The sequence below is a fragment of the Saccoglossus kowalevskii genome, chromosome 7 (assembly GCF_978046115.1).
Source record: "Saccoglossus kowalevskii chromosome 7, keSacKowa6.1, whole genome shotgun sequence".
Classification (NCBI taxonomy): domain Eukaryota; kingdom Metazoa; phylum Hemichordata; class Enteropneusta; family Harrimaniidae; genus Saccoglossus; species Saccoglossus kowalevskii.
In genome coordinates this window covers 31007650-31026612 of record NC_140647.1, presented here as the reverse complement: position 1 = coordinate 31026612, position 18963 = coordinate 31007650, and the positions used below count along the sequence as shown (strand labels likewise).

The window sequence follows — 18963 nt, the reverse complement described above, 5'->3', positions numbered from 1 at the left end:
TTATTTCTGGACGCAATTCAGTTTAAGGTGGCTGCAATCTGAAAAGCATAAGGCTGTAACAGTTAAAAAAAAAAAAGGATAATGCTTTTGTCACCATGGCAACTATTAATTTTTGAGATTCTTTGACCTTTACTTCCGTCCCATTACATGTACATGTTGGGGGAAGATTTTTTTTATTTATTAATTATTCATCTAACCATCCCTCATTTTTTTTTTTTACTGGTTACGTTCATAAATATTTAGTTTTAGGACAAGATTTGCATATATTTTTACACCTGCAATTATGAAACTAAATCGAAATAAATGTTCTCTAATCCCGGCAGATTAATAGTAAATTTCCATCACCAGACATTTTTGTTATTTGATATCTCGGAAGATTACATACAGCCAACTTAAATCACACAAGTCAAAAAAAAAAACTCCAGTGACATTTTCACTGCTGTATACAATTTTGAGATATTTCTCCATCTCATGATTGAATTGCATAGCCTTCTCATTGACAGATACTGCATTGTGTTAGGATCGTTGAGCCCATTAAATCCTTCGATATCGTGCAAATGTTATTTCCATTATCACCAATTTTCACTGGGAAAATCCATCTCTTTGTCGTCATTGATAATTCAATGACGTCTGCATATATGTACTTTTCAAACACCAACTGGATTTAACATTCTCTTAACGTCGGGCATTCAACTTGTCAAGTACGACTTATAGTTATTTAAAAATCAAATAAGGTGAAATGTATATAATTGTAGTGCTCACAAACGTGATGGCCAAATACCCCAAAATTTATTCTATTTTTAAGCTATTTAGGTTGCAATAAAAAATATAGAAATATTAGAAATTGCTATGAATAATTCAGTTGAAGGAGAAAAACATTCCTTCGCTCCTTCCTTGTTTGAGTCAGGAAACATTAATTCTGATAAAAAAAAAAGTGGCAATCCTACTATACAGTTTTTTTTTTACGAAGCTCCATAAATTTGTTCATTTGCCAGACAGAATTGTCTGAATCGTTTGCTCATAAAGTGTTACAGCTTTTATGCAATCTGTGTCTGTGAGGTTAAAATGTCAGAATGTCTGCATGTAAAATAATGGGTGCTATATATGTTATTTTAATGAATTGTTAGCGCAATTAACATTATATTATGCTAGTTTGATTACTCAGAAGTGATTTTCTGCCTCTATTCGATTGTTTCCTCTCCAATTAAGTTACTGAGTTCTGTTATATGTATCCAGTGTTTTTATTAACCTTTTCTACCACCACACTTTCCCTCTCAAATTTTTCTTCAATTTTGTTCTTATATTCTTCAATGTTTCTGGAAATGAACCCTAATTTTAGATCGAACAGAAACAAAATTTGAGTCAATTTTCAGTTTTTACTTAAAAAATTTGGATATTTTTATCCCAATCTTCTTAAGGAAAGGGCAGACTATAAACAGGACTATTTTGTGAATTTGTGATAATATGATTCTTTATGATATTCATCTTGAGGTAAAGGTTTTCAACATGTTTTTCAATAAAAATATGTAATGAACTGAAAAAAAAAATATTTATTAAAACAGCATAAATTGGTAATAAAGATGCAGTTCTTAGATATTTACGGAATCAACTATAAATCCTGCAAAATTTAATATTTTTTCATCCATTGAAAGCATTAAATTAAGATTCATAGTTTAGCATCATTTTTATACTAATCCATATGAGATTACAAATTAAAATGGTCTTATTAACAGCTGTTCTTACTGAATCTTAATCATGTGACTGTCGTTCTTCAATATTCAAACATGCCCAGCCTGACGACCACTGTATGTCACTCAGTCAATTTTTTTAGTAAGCTCATATTTTTGAGTATCACATATTTAACTTAAGCTGATGGACATGTTTTTTCAATCACAATACTTAATGTTATTAAACATTTTAATAACTAGATTTAGAATCTCCATGCCTGCCTAGTTATCACCAACATTTGAAAATTTATGCTGATTTATGCAAACAATTTTGTAAATGGAAATGCTGATCACATTTATACAATGTTTGTGTTGTCCAGGTAACACTGTCAGTACGGTAGTTTTTATTTTATTTTTAGTATTTTTGTGCCAGACGACATTTCTGGACGTTGCTGTCTCTTCTGATTTTTTTGTCTGAGATGCTAATTGCATATGTGTTTGGTAGGCAGGGCAGACTGTACTTGAATTTATGCTGATAAGTGAGCAGTCAAATCTGGGAATCAAAACCATAACTTCCTGTCTTCCATAGTTTCAGTATTGAAAAATAATTAAAAGGAGGGCATTGTTTCCCTGGAGGTAAAGTCTCTCCTGTTTGGAAGTACATTCCCTCCATGAAATAAACTGTTTATTTCCCATGTACAGGTTCACTAACAAAAGTAAATGTATATAGCTTTGAGTATATCCTACATGCCCCCATATATGTATTTTCAGAACTAGAAAAAAAATATCATTGATGTTAAAATAAATTTAACCTGTGTTTATTTCCAGTGTTGGACACAGTGTTGACTTGTATACTTGTAAATCTCATCTCTACTTTATAGGGTATATAGTACATAGTGAGATAAATGTGTTATTACTTAATTGCTGGTTATGTATTATATGGAAATATGAGGGAAAAAGTAAAACTCAGACTATTCAATTAGGAAATGTTCTTATTTTTTTTTAACTTAATAATAAAACAATAATGTGTCGGGAACTAAATTTAAACAAAAAAAGTCGGGTCATTTTTTTTGTAAATATTATATTTGGAATTTATCATATGCTCCATGGGTGATAGTGAGAGAACTCATGTTTGTTTAAGTCAAACACATCCTTGTTCTTCACAACAAAATGTGAATGAAATTAACTTTTTTTTCTGTGTATTCCTGAAACAGTCATGTTAATTTCTGTATTCATATTTGTGGAAAAGAGTCTTGAACCATTCATTCTTATAGATATTACATGATTTAAATAAATAGCGATGTTCAGAACTTGGCATTTTTATTCCAATGAAAATTTGAAAATCAAACTGTATTGATCAACCTTATTGTATTTTCATCTGATCATGATGCCTGCAGAAAACTTTTTGCCACTGCCTATCGAAAGATATAATCTTTCATCAAGAAGCAATTTAATTTCTGGCATCAGTATTAAAAGAGCTTACGCTGTTTAGTCAATTTTTTTTTTCAATATCATGCCGTTCTAGTGAAGCTACATATTAGACTCCTGCGACACTCTGTCGCCAACGACATCAAATTCTCAGTGAGATCTCTCATAAATATGATCTGCAGTCACCTTTGCTGATTGTGAACGTCTTTTCCACAGGTTTCATTTCATTGGGAAACTCTTAGGATTTCTGTTTGTGCCAGGGGCTAAAACTGTCTGGGTTCTTGGCGCTACAGAGTCTCTACGCAAATTACTGTTTTCAGCTTTTACACATTTGCAGAACATACTTTTCGCTGGATTGTTATATATGTGATTCAAATTAATACTTAATCATTTTGTTTTGTATTGTTTTTTTAAAAAACTTGAAGAACATCGAATGAATACACTTAAACCTGTTTAATGTTGATTTATCTACTGTATCTGCTTTGCATTTTAATGAGGTAGTACATAGTACGTAGCTTTCAGATTAACCTGCTTGACAAAGTTTATATGTCTGTGTGGTCCTACATGCATGTGTCAACTTTGTACTGAATTATAATGGTACTGATAATTGTTTTTAATTACTTTATTCATCATGTTGACAGAAGATTTTTTTAAATCATTCAAGCAATATTGCATTTAATTTGACAATTTATGGATGATTCATTATTTGGTTGATTTATAAGATCACTATTACATTAACACAATTGAGGAGTGACATAAACTTGAATATTTAGAAATTTTATGGATAAAATAGAAGATGACGAACATTTACTCAAAATACATGACATTACAACAAGATTTGTTCTCACATATAATACTCCCAAATTATTATTATTATTATTATTAGTATTATTATTATTATTATTATTATTATTATTATTATTATTATTAATATTATTATGAATATTGGTATGACACAATGGTTAACAATGTACCAATATACTGATAATCAAAAATTGTGAAATAATTTTTTTTCGCTAAAAAAAAATCGAAATATTGATAGGGTAAGCAATAAATTGATTTATAAAAAGAAGAAGCAAACTTAATCCTGTAATGCTGGTAAATCTATTAGTGTAGTTATCAGACTAGAAAAATCCTAAAGCTTTCCATTTTATGCTCTGTTGAGCTTCCATTAGCTGTGATTACCCTAGCAGTCTGTTTACTGAACTGTGAGATTGTACATCTAATATATATAACTGTTGTCCCGATCTCTTGTTAATGGCGTAACATTTGCTTTCTTTCTCATAATACAATTCAAATACATTGTGCATAATGCTCAACACTGAGTGCCTTTGTGCTTTGCGAAATTAATGTTTTTGTTTTACGAACAAGGATTTGTATCAAACAGTGTGTTTCTATTGATAATTGTATAATATACAAGGGGCATGTATATGCATAAAATATCAGATGGGTTTGTATGGCATTTCATGTGTGCAATCCTCCGAGCCCTAAGCTAAAAAATGTTAATACTGTCTCTGAAAAGGTGTATCAGTACATATATGTACTGTATTTGTTTTATTTGTAGCATATGCCCTTACATATGGCAGAGGTGTGTTTGTGGTCAAAATAAATCATATTTTAATAACACAGAGAATACAAAATTTGGTTTATTTATGAAGATGCACTTCTAAATAGAGCAAATATGGTACTGCACTTATCATTACACTAATTTGAAGGGAAAACAAAAATTCGGCAGTCATCTATTCTCGGGGATGGAGCTACGTCACATAACGTTCTACATTGCGCACAACTGAGCATGTATTTTTATAGGCTCTGTGTGATCAACTGTGGAACGCCAGTCAAAAAAACAGCTAAAGTAAAAAAAAACAGCACAACTTTGAAACAATCCTGAGCAACCAAAATTTATATATATTGCACATGTATGGGTAATCTTGTTACATTGTTCAGGAGAGTCTCAACAACTAGCCCAAAGTACCGTTTTTTTGAGTGTTTTTGACAGTTACCGTAGTAACCACAATCTATGAAAATGTTTGCTCTTGAGAATAGGGGTATATATGTTTCAATTAATGTATGCCTCGATGCCACCCATTTATCAACTAAATACTCAGTATTTATTTCTCAAATCTATAAATAAAACTAATAACTTTTTCTGGGCAATAATAAATGCATGACTGTGATACATTAAAAGTAAAAGTAGAAGCCTCGCCCCGAGACTACGATTTTATTACCAAGAGACCTTATCTGACATGAGAAACTACATACAAAGAAAACAAAAATCAAAGACTGACAATTCTCCATTCTATGAAAGATCGATGTATCTCTTTGAAATATCATCGAAAAAAAAAAAATAAACATCTTCATCAGTCCACCCGATTTCACAATCCAACATGACACCTCAAGAGTGTTGTGTATTCACGGCTGCAAGAGTAGCTTGTATTGGCTCACGTTAACAAAGTTTTAATCAAGACATTGATCCAATCTGATAATGAACGTGTTATCTCCTCTTTTAGGTTTTCTGAGCTTCCGTAGTTGTATTGATGTTGTTGTAATAGTTGTGTTCACTCTATATAATTTTGTTTTCAACCTTGTATACATAAAGAAATTGTTTACAACTATGGAATATTGTATTTTGTTGTTGAATGTAATTTTTAGAATGCAAAATTTAAAATAAAATGATTATATCATTAACGTTACTTTGCAGCTGATCGCTGAGTTACCCATCACCCCTCTTTTTTTTCCCTGCATTTACAAATTTTGTTGTTGGGTCGTGAATGATGATTTCTTTGAGTACGTTATTGATCTGTGAACCATTCCTGATTGCGCTGACTGTATTCTGTGGAGGTGTATTTTGATCTCTTCCCTGCGGCATTTTTAATCAAAGAAAAAAAGGATAAATTTAAAACAAATGTGATTTCCAATCTTGACTTGAGCACTAGAAATTGATTGTCTTTCCTATGTGGATCTGCTCAATACCAGGTAATAATATTCTCAATAAGAGAAGGCATTGAAATGGAAAATTGGGTGATTAAGGTCAGAGTTCAAGACTATTATTAGATTTGACAGATTGCAGTAATTGGCTATTAGTCTCAATTGACATCGTAATTGAACTTGATGTGTGTTTCATATATTCAAGTATTGTAATTGACAGTTTTTGTCGTCAGCAATTTCTCTGATGGTTTGAGTACTAGTCCAGACATATCATGTTTATTTCAAACACGTCATGTGACCTTGAATAATTGTTTTTTTTTTAAATATATGAAACTAAAGATTGAACAACAACAATAAATAAAAAATGTTTTTTTTGTTTTGTTTTTGTCCACAGCTTCAGACTGTATCACATTCATGCAAGCAGGCAGCGAGTTGATAAAAGTACGTTCACAGTCCCGACAGTATCATCGTATATTTACAATTGATGATGACCTGTCTGTTTTGAGATGGCATCCAACATCAAAGAAACCAATAAAAGCAAAAAGTAAGTCTGTTCTGATTTCATCAAAGCCTACATGAAGTAGAATCAGAATCTCTTAGAAACTTTTTTTTGAATTACCTGGGATATTATATGTTGTAGTTTAAAATGTTCAGTGCATACTATGTTTGAAAAAAACACAGCATTAGAGTATATCAGTTGCTTATACTGTATTTACCCTCTACAGGTATATGTAACATATGTAACATATGCTTTTATGTAAATGACAGATAGGGACTAAGTCATAATTAAGATATTAATATATGCATTTATTTAGCCTGCATACGTTTAGATTCAGCTGATAACAAATTATTATACAAACAAATTATTATAAATTTAAACTAAATTTCCCTCTAAATAGCTAAGAATATTATTACTGAAAATATTACTAAAATCTAGGTTTTGTATTTATAGATTATATCGCCGATATCACTGTGTTCTATTTGTACTCGAATTTTCACCTCAATGCTGCTTTGTTATAAACAAATTGTTGAAAAAAAAGCATTTTTTAATACTTTTGTAACAGAAATGATCAATCATAGCCATATACGAGTGAAATGAAATCAATTATTTCACCTAATATTAACTGGTTACTGATATTCATCACGATAACTCGTCTGTTACGTACATACAAAAAAACAAACAGAATGTTTCTATTCGATATGAGACTTCATTCATATTGTAGACTGTAACAGTATTCCCATCGATCTATGCATAATAAGTTCTAATTACAGAGCCATTCAGTTTGTATTTGTGAAGAAATCAATCAATGTCGCGTATTTCACAAATGCGAAATCAATCGTCAGCTTACAATACAAGATGTAGGGTATTATTTTTCGTGACATTCAATACTTTTCTCTCCACAGCAACAGCGTAATACTGGAAAACTAATTCTTCACTCTATTCAGTGGGTTTTTTTTTATAAATCATATATCAATAATCTGTGCTGTATGGATACACAGATCAGCTTAATTTTTCTAAACTTAGTCAATGGTGTCAGTATCGAAAAAAAAATCTGTTATAAAGTTTTTTTCATTATTGTACTGAACTAATACTATTGTTAATTTGCTCCCAAATTTTTCAATAAAAAGCTCACACTAATGTTAAAGATAAAATTTGTAAATCGAGGCTACTACATGCGATGTACGTCAAATTATTCAAAGTTGAAAGTTGGGGATTACTGATTTGATAGCCACGCAAGCTGGCTATCAACTGGCTTTGCCTTTTCATAAAAATTTACAATTTTATAGTGAGTGTCATCTATAATTTCAGCTTATTTTTTGTAGTGTTTACTTTTGTCACTAATATTAGACATATACTGTTAAATATTTATGATTTTCACTTGTAATTTATTTTTGCTGATGGGAAGATTCAGTGAAAATAAAATCTAGCGAATATAGCTTTTTTCCAATGTTTTACATTAAACTCATCAAAAATCAGTGAAAATAAATTCCATACAAAACACTCAAAATGTCTTTTCAGCAAAAAATTAATCCAGCTAAAATAAGTACCTCACAGCAAGGGCTGATTACTCTGTATATTTCAAATATAAGGAACTCGTGCTTTGCTAGCTAAAATCCAGCTCTTGTTGTACTTGGACATTACGTTCTTTTTATAAATGTAACAGACTAAATCTGCATCCTGTCATCAACCATTATGTATGTTTTAAACCTGATCGACTTTTTGTGGGAGGGGGGGGTGTGGTGTTGTTGCAACATATGATGATTATATAATCCAAATCCTGTCTGTAATTAATGACAGTTTCATTAGGGTTTATGATTAATTACATTTTAATTATTTAATTTGGACTCACACAAAGAATAAAGGAATTGTTAACTCAAATGTGCAAACACTGGTTTTCATAAAACTGTCAACATTTGGTGAATACTATGATTAATGCTTGATAATAAGGATATTAATCCCAGATGTTATTTGCAAATTGTTGAAAAAAACTACAGTTTAAAGGACGGATTGATATAATTATAAAATTTGGAGTTGATTATATTTGAATTTGTTATTTACAACTGTTGTCATTCCATGATTTTGTTCTCATCAGTTTCCATTGACCAAATCAAAGAAGTGAGGGTTGGCAAAAACACAGAGACATTGAGAAACCGAGAGATAGCCGGAGACTTTTCTGAAGACTGTGCCTTCTCTATTATTTACGGTGATAACTATGATAGTTTAGATTTGGTAGCAAATACACCGGATGAAGCAAATATATGGGTTACCGGATTAACCTGCCTTATTGGGGGTAACCTCGGAAATAAAGGTATGTATTATTTCTATCTACCACAGTGTGCATGTGATCTCTCCAAACAGTGTAATCATGTTTTACAAATTCATTTCTTATTCACTTTCTCTCATATTCATTTCTTGGCTATAGTTCATTTAATTTATACATGATTACCCCATTCCATTTACCCTTGAAACAGTTTTCTGATTAGTTTAATTTGTTTCTAAGCTTTCAAGCAGGTCTGTCAACTTAATCAAATTTATTGATAGAATCTACCTGATAGATTTATATACTGTGGAATACTTTATTTTCGCTGGAATTAATTTTCGCTGAAAAGGCTTTTTAGGCGTTTTGTATGGAATTTATTTTCACTGATTTCTGATGAGTTTAATGTGAAATATAGGAAAAAAAGTATATTCGCTGGATTTTATTTTCACGAAAACATCCCTTCAGCGAAAATAGCGAAAATAAATTCCAAGCAAAAATAAAGTATTCTACAGTATATTATGAAATTTCCAACTAGAATAAAAGATGATATACAGATGTTCAAATACAAAACGTGTAACGTTAGCAAATTTGTTCAAACCCTGAAAAAGAACTTTGGTTTGACATTTTTATTACAATGACATACTGGTATAATGTACATTACATCTACTGCAGTAAATTATTGAGCTTTAGAATACATTAATAATTATGCAAATTTACAACACTATTAGTTTACATCTCATCAGAAGATCGACCTAAACACAACAATGCTCTTTCATGCGAAAATATATTTTCATAATCAAAATATTTTACATGATGATCCAAACTCTTAAATTTCCTGACTGATGTTGTCATGAAATTTAAGCAGCTATGAGTTCTGTCAAGGCAGCAAAATTTGAAATCTGGCTGCTGATCAATCTTTAAAGTTGACTGCTTCTCACAGTCGCTACTGCATCAATAATAAAGATATTTGTTAAAGGTGACTGCACACATACATGTGCAAGACGATCTTTCCAGCTTATATGAAAGTACACATGTAACAGTCTTTACTCAAGTATAAAATGAACTCTCAGATTTGGTGTCACTGTAGCGGATTTGATTATACAGATGTGGAAGACAAAAACTGAACTATTCTTGACATTGTCTGTTAACACAGATAAGTTTATTAACAAAATACTGTAATTTACGTCCTCGTACATTGCACACTTTTGCATTGATACTATACATATGAGACAATACTTTGAGACAATACTTTCACTGTACTTGACTTTCAGTGTTGGTATTTTGTCAATAACCTTTCAATATCCCAGCATGCAACATTAATTTAATATATGTATACATGAAAAGAACAAACTCGAAATTAATAGTTTTAAACGAATGATTTGAACGGTCATCACAGCTGTATGAAAATTATCATGGTTTACTAAATATGGCATGAGAAGCGTGATATTTTCCTGTGACGCATCTAACTCGCTAATTAAAGTAATCTGTTAATAATATTCCTCACCAGTTTCTGAATATTAGAATGTATTGACTCGGTATGAACAAGTGGGTATTGATTAATATATATTCTAATGTGCACAGAATTTTTTAAAACAGAAATTCATGTATTAGTTGCTTGAATTGAAATGAAAATTGGCAATTCGTAGCAGCTGTTGGTGGATCAATAAGTCTTATCATCGTCTTGTATCTTTTGGAATTCATAATTGCACATGCATAGTATTATCCAGTTATTTTGTTATACTTAGTATTTCATAATATATTGATACTACCTGAGTTATAATCAGTGAAGCATATGGAATAATTGTCTTGTTATTGATTAGCTTGGTCATCATTTTTAATGTGGGAGATATGACAACATGTCCCTGGCTGACCACCTGAGGGCGTTTAGGTTCTATATCAATGTGATTGGAGTGACTGAATTGCATGGTTTATTGTCTTTGATTTTAGAGTTTGTTCATTTTGTGTTAGTTATCTAGAGATCTATCAGATAATCTTGATTATTGGTTTGAATCAATGAATCATGCATTCAAATAAGCATACATAGTTACCTGGTCAATGCTTCCCAAGAAGTGTGCATAGTTACCTGGATGATGCATTCCAAGAAGTATCCATAATTACCTGGACAATGCCTCCAGATAAGCATGCATAGTTTAATACAGATGTTCAAACAACCATAGTTACCTGGATGATTCATCCCAAGAAGCATGCATAGTTACCTGGGCAATGCTTCCAAAGGAACATGCATTAATTGTTACCAGATTGATGCATCCCAGGAAACATGCATAGTTACCTGGGCAATGCTTTCCAAAAACATGCATTGTTACCTGAATGATGCATTCTTGGAAACATGCATATTTACCTGGACAATGCATCCAAATAAGCATGCATAGTTACCTGGGCAATGCATCCAAATAAGCATGCATAGTTTAATACCTGGGCAATGCTTCCCAAAAAAACATGCATTGTTACCTGAATGATGCATCCCAGGAAACATGCATACATAAATGTAGTTACCTGGACAATGCATCCAAATAAGCATGCATAGTTTAATACCTGGGCAATGCTTCCCAAAAAACATGCATACCGTAGTTACCTGAATGATGCATCCCAGGAAACATGCATAGTTACCTGAACAATGCATCCAAATAAGCATGCATAGTTTAATACCTGGGCAGTGCTTTTCATGAAGCATGCATAGTTACCTGGGCAATGCTTCCCAAAAAACATGCATAGTTACCTGGATGATGCATTCTGAAAACATGCACAATTACCTGGACAATGCATCCAAATAATCATGCATAGTTACCTTGGCAATGCTTCCCAAGAAGTACGCTCGGTTACCTTGACAATGAAGAAGCATGCATAGTTACATGAAAACAATTACTTTAATACAGTCATATTTCATCTACTACACTTTGTACTAAATCCTTTCAATATCAACTTCATAATTTTTTTTTTTAAATCACATATATATGGCATTCTGGCCTAAAAAATTAGAAGGTGTTTTTCCACTAAAATATGAGCAGGAAAAGTTATGTTGAATAAAAAAGAAACTTGAGTTTTCATGTAGCAAAGCTACAACATATAATGCAGGATCCTGAGATAATTTTTTCAGTATTTGTTCTGTATTTCAAGTGTGATTATGTTTGAGATTTATAATAATACATGTAGATTAAAATTAACTATAGAAGTACATGTTCTGACTGATATATTTTGTTTTTATTACAGCTCCAGATTCCATGGAAACATCACATGAACTTGACATGAGAGACAGATATCCTTTTCCATATTTTCTAGATTTTCCAGCAGCTATGAGTCTTGTCGGCAGTTTTTAGACTTGAATTCAATAATCCAAATTTGTGCCATTTCACCACTATGCCACTAGAGGGCAGTGTTCAATATATGATAGTACCATTTCCATAATTTGGGGTAAAAGTTGGGAACCAAACTTTTTACCATATTTTGGGTATGTTGAATCCAATAAACAAGGTTCCGAAGCGATATAAGAATATGTAATAGACTAATTTGCATAAACAAAATGGCCACCAAATTTCCTCCTCTCTGCAATATCTTTGTAACAAGACAAGTGAATATGGGAAATGAAACATTTCTACTCATGTTTTCAGGGTCGGGGAACATTATTAAGACATTTCTTATGGAATTACATCAACATGTTATGTTCCCAACTGAGTTATGCCAAAATAGTCATTTTGTTTATGCAAATTAGACTAATAAATCTTCAAAATATCGTTTGGGAACCAGGTTTATCAGATTCAGCATGCCAAAATTATGCTAAAAAGTATGGTTCCCAACTTTTACCCCAAAATGACCCTTTCTTCTTAGGCAGGGACTGTTTTCGAAAATGGCACTAGACTATAAGGTTTCTGCAATGCATATATGATAACAGAATAAAAGTACACTGCAAAGTAGGTCAGTTGTAGGACAGTTCATGCACTGTTCACTCGCCAGTAGTCGTGTAACCTCATACAGATCTCAATTAGTTAAAGTTTATTTACGTGCGTGTAAGACAAAACCAACTTAGTGAAATGTAATTATCGAGTAATTTGTCTGATCCAAATGGTTTTAAATCAAAGTGAATTTGTGTCCATCAGGGGATATTAGGTTTGTTGCCTGCAGTTCATGCTTACATGTGTATTTACACAATGCAGACCTGTTTTATTTGCAGCATAGACCCTAGTGAAAAGTCTTTGCTCACATATAGAGCAAACAACAATAAAATTGTGTCATTCCAATAACATTCTCTTCCAAAAACATGATAGGCCAGGTTATGAGATTTTTTTCCACCTTTATCAATATTTTCTTTGAATTAGGTGTGACCGTTTGAAATCATTGGAGGGGGGGTGATTTAAAAAAATAATAATTTGCAAGCTAGACACAGATAAACAATAAATTGCATGCAAGGTGTTGCGAAGAAACAAATGTTGACACATTCAAAAAAAAAAAAATGAACAAACAGTGTAAGTAAATTGCACTGGTGACACACTTGCAGCCATCCCCATTATTTCAAATATTTTACCCCCTTAGCTTGCTGTTTTGAATTTTAAATCAAATTTTATAATTCGTAAATTATTTCAGTAAAATTTTTGGACCGAGGGATAAAATTAATCCACAGAAATAAGACATGACCAAGGTACATGAATTAGAATATATTTTAGGTCATAGAATCAACCATCTATAAGTGATACTGAGTGAAAGTTTATTATGTTATGACAAACTTGAAATATGCAGTATAATTAATCGGGACATTTCAGCTCCAGACAGCATGATTACGGTACTAGTTACACTTCTAATGCAACACGACAATCGGAAATTCTCGTGATAAAATGGTTGTTTCTTTTCTCTGTATGTTAGATTTCTTTTTCTACTGTTAGAGCATGCATAAACACTTAAGCAGGGGAGTCATCACCTGAGTATGCGTCAGATGGCCATAGCGTGTCATTGTTTACAAACAAGCATCTACCCATGAGCGTTTGCATTTTTAATGTGTGTTGTTATCGTCACTTGGGACTCAATTCTAGCGTGTGTGCAGGTGACGACCCTCTCGCTTTAAGAATCTTTAATAAGAATATGCAACTATCAAGTTTTTGTAAAGTACAATGTACAATGTTTTTTTGAAACGTTCTGTCTTATCTGTCCTTAACTTTTTGTTCCACGTGGTTAAAGCAGATGTTTTCCGGGGCTGACAACGAGAGAAGTGGTCGACTAGACGAGTTTGAAGTTATCCAGCTTATGAAAAAAATAAATCAAGGAGTCACAACTTGTAAAATAAAACAAAAATTTAAAGTAAGTCTTGTATACAAATTTATGTAATTTTTTTTTCTTTTCCTCTACAATCATATAGTTAATATAATTCTAATTTTTCTAACATTGTTTTTCCAATCTCATGAATAAAATTGGATGAATACATAATTTTTTCACATTTTATTCAGGAAATCACCTTAAACAAGTGTAAAGATGGTAGCAGTAGACCTGCCCTGGCTTTTCAAGATTTTTTAGAATTTTTCAAGGAAATTTCAACAAGACCCGAAATTTACTTTTTACTGGTTAGGTAAGGTTGAGTTTATGTTTAAATACGGTAATCAAAAATGGAATATGTGTAAATCAGAAAGCATATGTATCAGACAATTCTCTGGATAAAAAAGTTAAAGATTTCTTCACACACGTACATATATTAGAGTAGCCATTATTTTTCTACAAGCAAGATCCATTAGGCAAATTATTTCCTGTGGCACTAGAAATTTGGGTTATGAAATAATGAAACAAAATTTAATGATAATGCATGCTCAAAAAGTATGCAGTGGATATTTATTACTGGAATTATTTTAACAATAACAGTATTTTGCTCGTTATACAATTAAGTGGGTATAACCTAACCCACTGTAGATCATCTTAATACAAAATTCACTTTAATAGAGACAATGCAAGTTCATGAACCTAACTCAACAACTACCACCAAAGTACACAGACATTATGAAACAAATCAATTGAAAGAGTATATATATATATATATATATATGTTTCAGGTATGCAAGCTGTGAGTTTTTAACGACTGATGATCTGTTGATTTTTCTGGAAGCAGAACAAGGGGTAAGTAATCCTGATAATAAATTACCATATTTACTCTGCATGTGCGAGTAAGGTTAAATCAGTATTCATAATTCATAGCAACCTGATAATTAAAATAGACCAATGAAATCTCACAGTTTGTGGTCGGGAAATTTGCATTATACATGTAATATCAATTTAGTCCTAAATTTATTATTTTTATAAATATTCAAGCTGACACCCATAAAAGTTCTCAAGTTCTGACTGTTTAATTCTAAAAATAAGTATAAGAATAATGGAGATACAAATGAGCATATTTATTAAATTTATTTGCATATTTAAATATTCATTTGCATAGTATTTTATTCATATAAAAGATGATATTCTGATCACAATTAACTGAACACAAAAAAGCTGTCTCAAATAACATAAAATAGAGTATATAAAAACTCTTAACAATATAACCACTGTGAGTGGTCTATTGTATCTGTATCTAACCAAATGCTAGCATTTGATCAATGGCTTACAACAGATTTTCTGACACAACTTGTTGTACCAAATCATAAAAAGTTGTACGTGTCTTTTCTAAAGTTCATCCTTTTATACCCAGTCAGTAAAAATTCTTATTAGCGTGTGCACAGAAGCGTTAAAATCCAGGTATGAGCAAAATAAACTTCAGACAGGAAATCCACCGTTACAACCTGGACAACCATATATAGTACATTATGTTTCATGTATGAAGCCAAGCCGTCAGCACATTGTATGGTCCTAAGATAAAAACACCTGCAATGCCTGCTGGGAAGTATTATTTATTCATGATGGTGAACTCCCTGCAAATGAAACATTAATAATGCACTTCAAACTTCATTTTGGTCTTTTTTTTTTCATTCTGTTATCTCCCACTCTTTCTGATCTTTGTGGATAATGTCTACAGGGCAAAGCTGGATTTAGGTTTTAAATGTAAATCCCCAAAACTGATTTCTTGTTTTTAGGTCATGTCAGAATAATTTATCTTCAGATTAGCATATTTGCTCTATATAGCCTTGTAAATTGTTCGTATGACCTAAATATTTAAATGATCCAGCATACATGTATAACAAATGCAATGTACATTGCTATTGAAGATGTGCCTGTAATGAGCAAATACAGCGTCTTCGTTCTTTACTTATACTTTTACCTGAATTCCGACTGGATGCAGACAATTTATGAAATATACATTGTATAAACTGACAGTTCTATGTGATTGATTTTGACATGTCTGTGTTGTGATTGAGGTGGGTTTATTGGTTTTGTCTTTGGTATCTCTGTGTGTAAGGAGGTTGGATCTGGATTGATAACTGTCACACACAGTGGTTCGTTGCATTCAGTAGGAGCATGGTGAAAGGTAGTTCACATTGTTATGTTTTGTTTACAGATGACGGGCGTTACAAAAGATAAGTGTCTTGAACTTATCAACAGATTTGAACCTTCAGAAGAAGGAAAGGTCAAAGGTCATTTAGGAATAGATGGTAAGTACATTCATTTCTATGGTCAAAAAATAGGTCTTTTATCAGAATTTAAAATCAAAATCAAATTAAAGCACAAATTTAGTGAGAATTTTAAAATAAAATTAAAACAACACGCATCAATTTGGGAGGCAATATTACTGGAACTTACTTAATTTTTCCTACAGGTAGACCAGTCGCAGATTCGTTCATTTCGTGATGATATCTTCAATTCTTTAATTGAAATGTGCATTGTTTGTGTATCTTCAAATCAAATGTATGCGAATAAATACAAACAGGGACTATGACATTGATATTGACTTGCTTAATCTGGGGTAAATATCCATGGAGATTAGAGTTACAATTTGAAGAAAGGTACATTATTGAAATATGGACCATGAACCATGTTATATTATACAACATAAACACAGTTTTGAAAAAAAAAAAGTTTCAGTATTGAAATAGTTCCAAAGTGATTTCATGTTCTTGAAACCTTTTATTCCATTTTTCAAAAAACACATCATTAAGCAGTGGATAATAATTTTATTTTTCAGGAATAGTGTTTTGATTATTAGTATCTTTTTTTTTTGTTTCTTCCAGGATTTACACAATATTTAATGTCTATCGAGTGTGATATCTTTGATCACAGTCATAGAACAGTATGTCAAGACATGACACAGTCTCTATCACACTACTTTATTGCATCCGCCCACAATACGTAAGTATCTGTATCATTGTACATTTTGTATTATATTGGCGTCGCAGTTATGGCAGTTTTCACTCACTCATGTTTGAGATTCAGTTCTTGATTAGGCACGGTTATAAATCTTACTATCCAGATATGTGAAATTTTTAGGGGCACAGATCATTAACAGGATAATATTCTGTGGGAAATTTAGTTTGTTAATAAAGATAGTTTTCTTTTCTTTATTACTTTATTCTGTTCTCTTTTGTTAACTCCGCTGTTGACTTTGTAGAGCGAAGCTCATCATATGAGTGATTGCCCGTCGTCGTTCGTCATCCGTCGTCGTCCGTGTCAATGTTTTACTTTTTCGACTTCTTCTTGAAAACTACAAGCCTGAATGCTTTGATACTTGGTGTATATGTATCTTGGGTAGACCTCTCTCAGATTTGTTTATTTCATGATCATATCTTCAATTCTCTAATTTTGGTGAATATTTTTGTCATTTTTGGTAAAAAGTGATATTTTCAACTTCTTGTTAAAAACCGTAAGTCCAATTGCTTTGATATTACATATATAGGTACTACATGTGGACCTCTCTCAGATTCGTTCAATTTGTAATGATATCTTTAATTCTCTAATTTTGGTGAATATTTTTGTCATTTTTGGTAAAAAGTGATATTTTCAACTTCTTATTAAAAACCGCAAGTCTAATTGCTTTGATATTACATATATAGGTACTACATGTGGACCTCTCTCAGATTTGTTCATTTGGTGATGATATCTTCAATTCTCTAATTTTGGTGAATATTTTTGTCATTTTTGGTGAAAAGTGATATTTTTGAATTCTTGTTGACAACAGCAAGTCCCATTGCATTGATACTTATGCATATTGTTCATTTTCTAATGAAATCCTCTGTTCTTTAATTGAAATGTGCATTGCTAACAGCGGAGCTATCTCAGCCGACTGGCTGCTTGTTTTTAAAAATTTTTTATTATTTTTAATTTAGTTACTGACATTTCAATTGCCCACAACTAGTTATAGCATTGTGAATCCTCTCTATCTGTTACAATGAAAAGAAAGTTGGTCTTTCAATGTTTATGCATGTATTTGTACTTTTGCCTGTAGTCTGTATGTAGGGTATAAGAGGGAAAATAATTATTGTTGTTATAAGTATACATTATAATTCGAGACTTTCATATGATTGTCAAATGTAAGTTATTTGTATAAACTCAGGTATTTAATTGAAGATCAATTGAAAGGTCCGTCTAGTGCGGAGGGTTACATCCGAGCGCTGCAAAGGGGATGCAGAAGTGTTGAACGTGAGTATTTACTTATTAGACATGCATGCTTAGACGTAAAGATTGAATTTTCCTCATTTTCATTTTTACCGTTTGTTTTCTATGAGTGCTCGTTATTTGTGTAATGTATGGCTTAAACACTGCATTTGTGTGAGTACAGTTGTCTATTATGGTTTGATCATACTTTCCCCTATTCTACGTCGTCTCAGGTATTCAAGTATCATACTTTCCCCTATTCTACGTCGTCTCAGGTATTCAAGTATCATACTTTCCCCTATTCTACGTCGTCTCAGGTATTCAAGTATCATACTTTCCCCTATTCTACGTCGTCTCAGGTATTCAAGTTTCAGTGGAATTTTATATAGTTGTAAAATACTTTATTTTAGCTAGAACTAATTTTCGCTGAAAAGGCTTTTTGGTGTTTTGTATGGAATTTATTTTCACTGATTTTTGATGAGTTGAATGTGAAATATAAGAAAAAAGGTATATTCGCTGGATTTTATTTTCACTGATCCATTCCTTCAGTGAAAATAGCGAAAATTAATTCCAAGCGAAAATAAAGTATTCTACAGTAATTGTATTTATGACACAACACAGATAGGTACATGAAAAATAAAGTTTATTACTTTGGCAAAACAGGGGGG

General features: G+C 31.8%; 1 protein-coding gene across 1 annotated transcript in view; it reads left to right on the top strand.

Moving 5' to 3' along the window:
• LOC102803048 (inactive phospholipase C-like protein 2) overlaps positions 1-18963 on the top strand; it is a 257876-nt gene that overhangs the window by 221982 nt on the left and 16931 nt on the right. Inside the window, exons 4-12 of the mRNA XM_085501454.1 lie at positions 6418-6567; positions 8618-8833; positions 12014-12059; positions 13960-14089; positions 14236-14354; positions 14830-14893; positions 16266-16359; positions 16936-17053; positions 18255-18340. Coding sequence (XP_085357580.1) covers positions 6418-6567; positions 8618-8833; positions 12014-12059; positions 13960-14089; positions 14236-14354; positions 14830-14893; positions 16266-16359; positions 16936-17053; positions 18255-18340 — 1023 coding nt within the window. The remainder of the gene's footprint in view (positions 1-6417; positions 6568-8617; positions 8834-12013; positions 12060-13959; positions 14090-14235; positions 14355-14829; positions 14894-16265; positions 16360-16935; positions 17054-18254; positions 18341-18963) is intronic.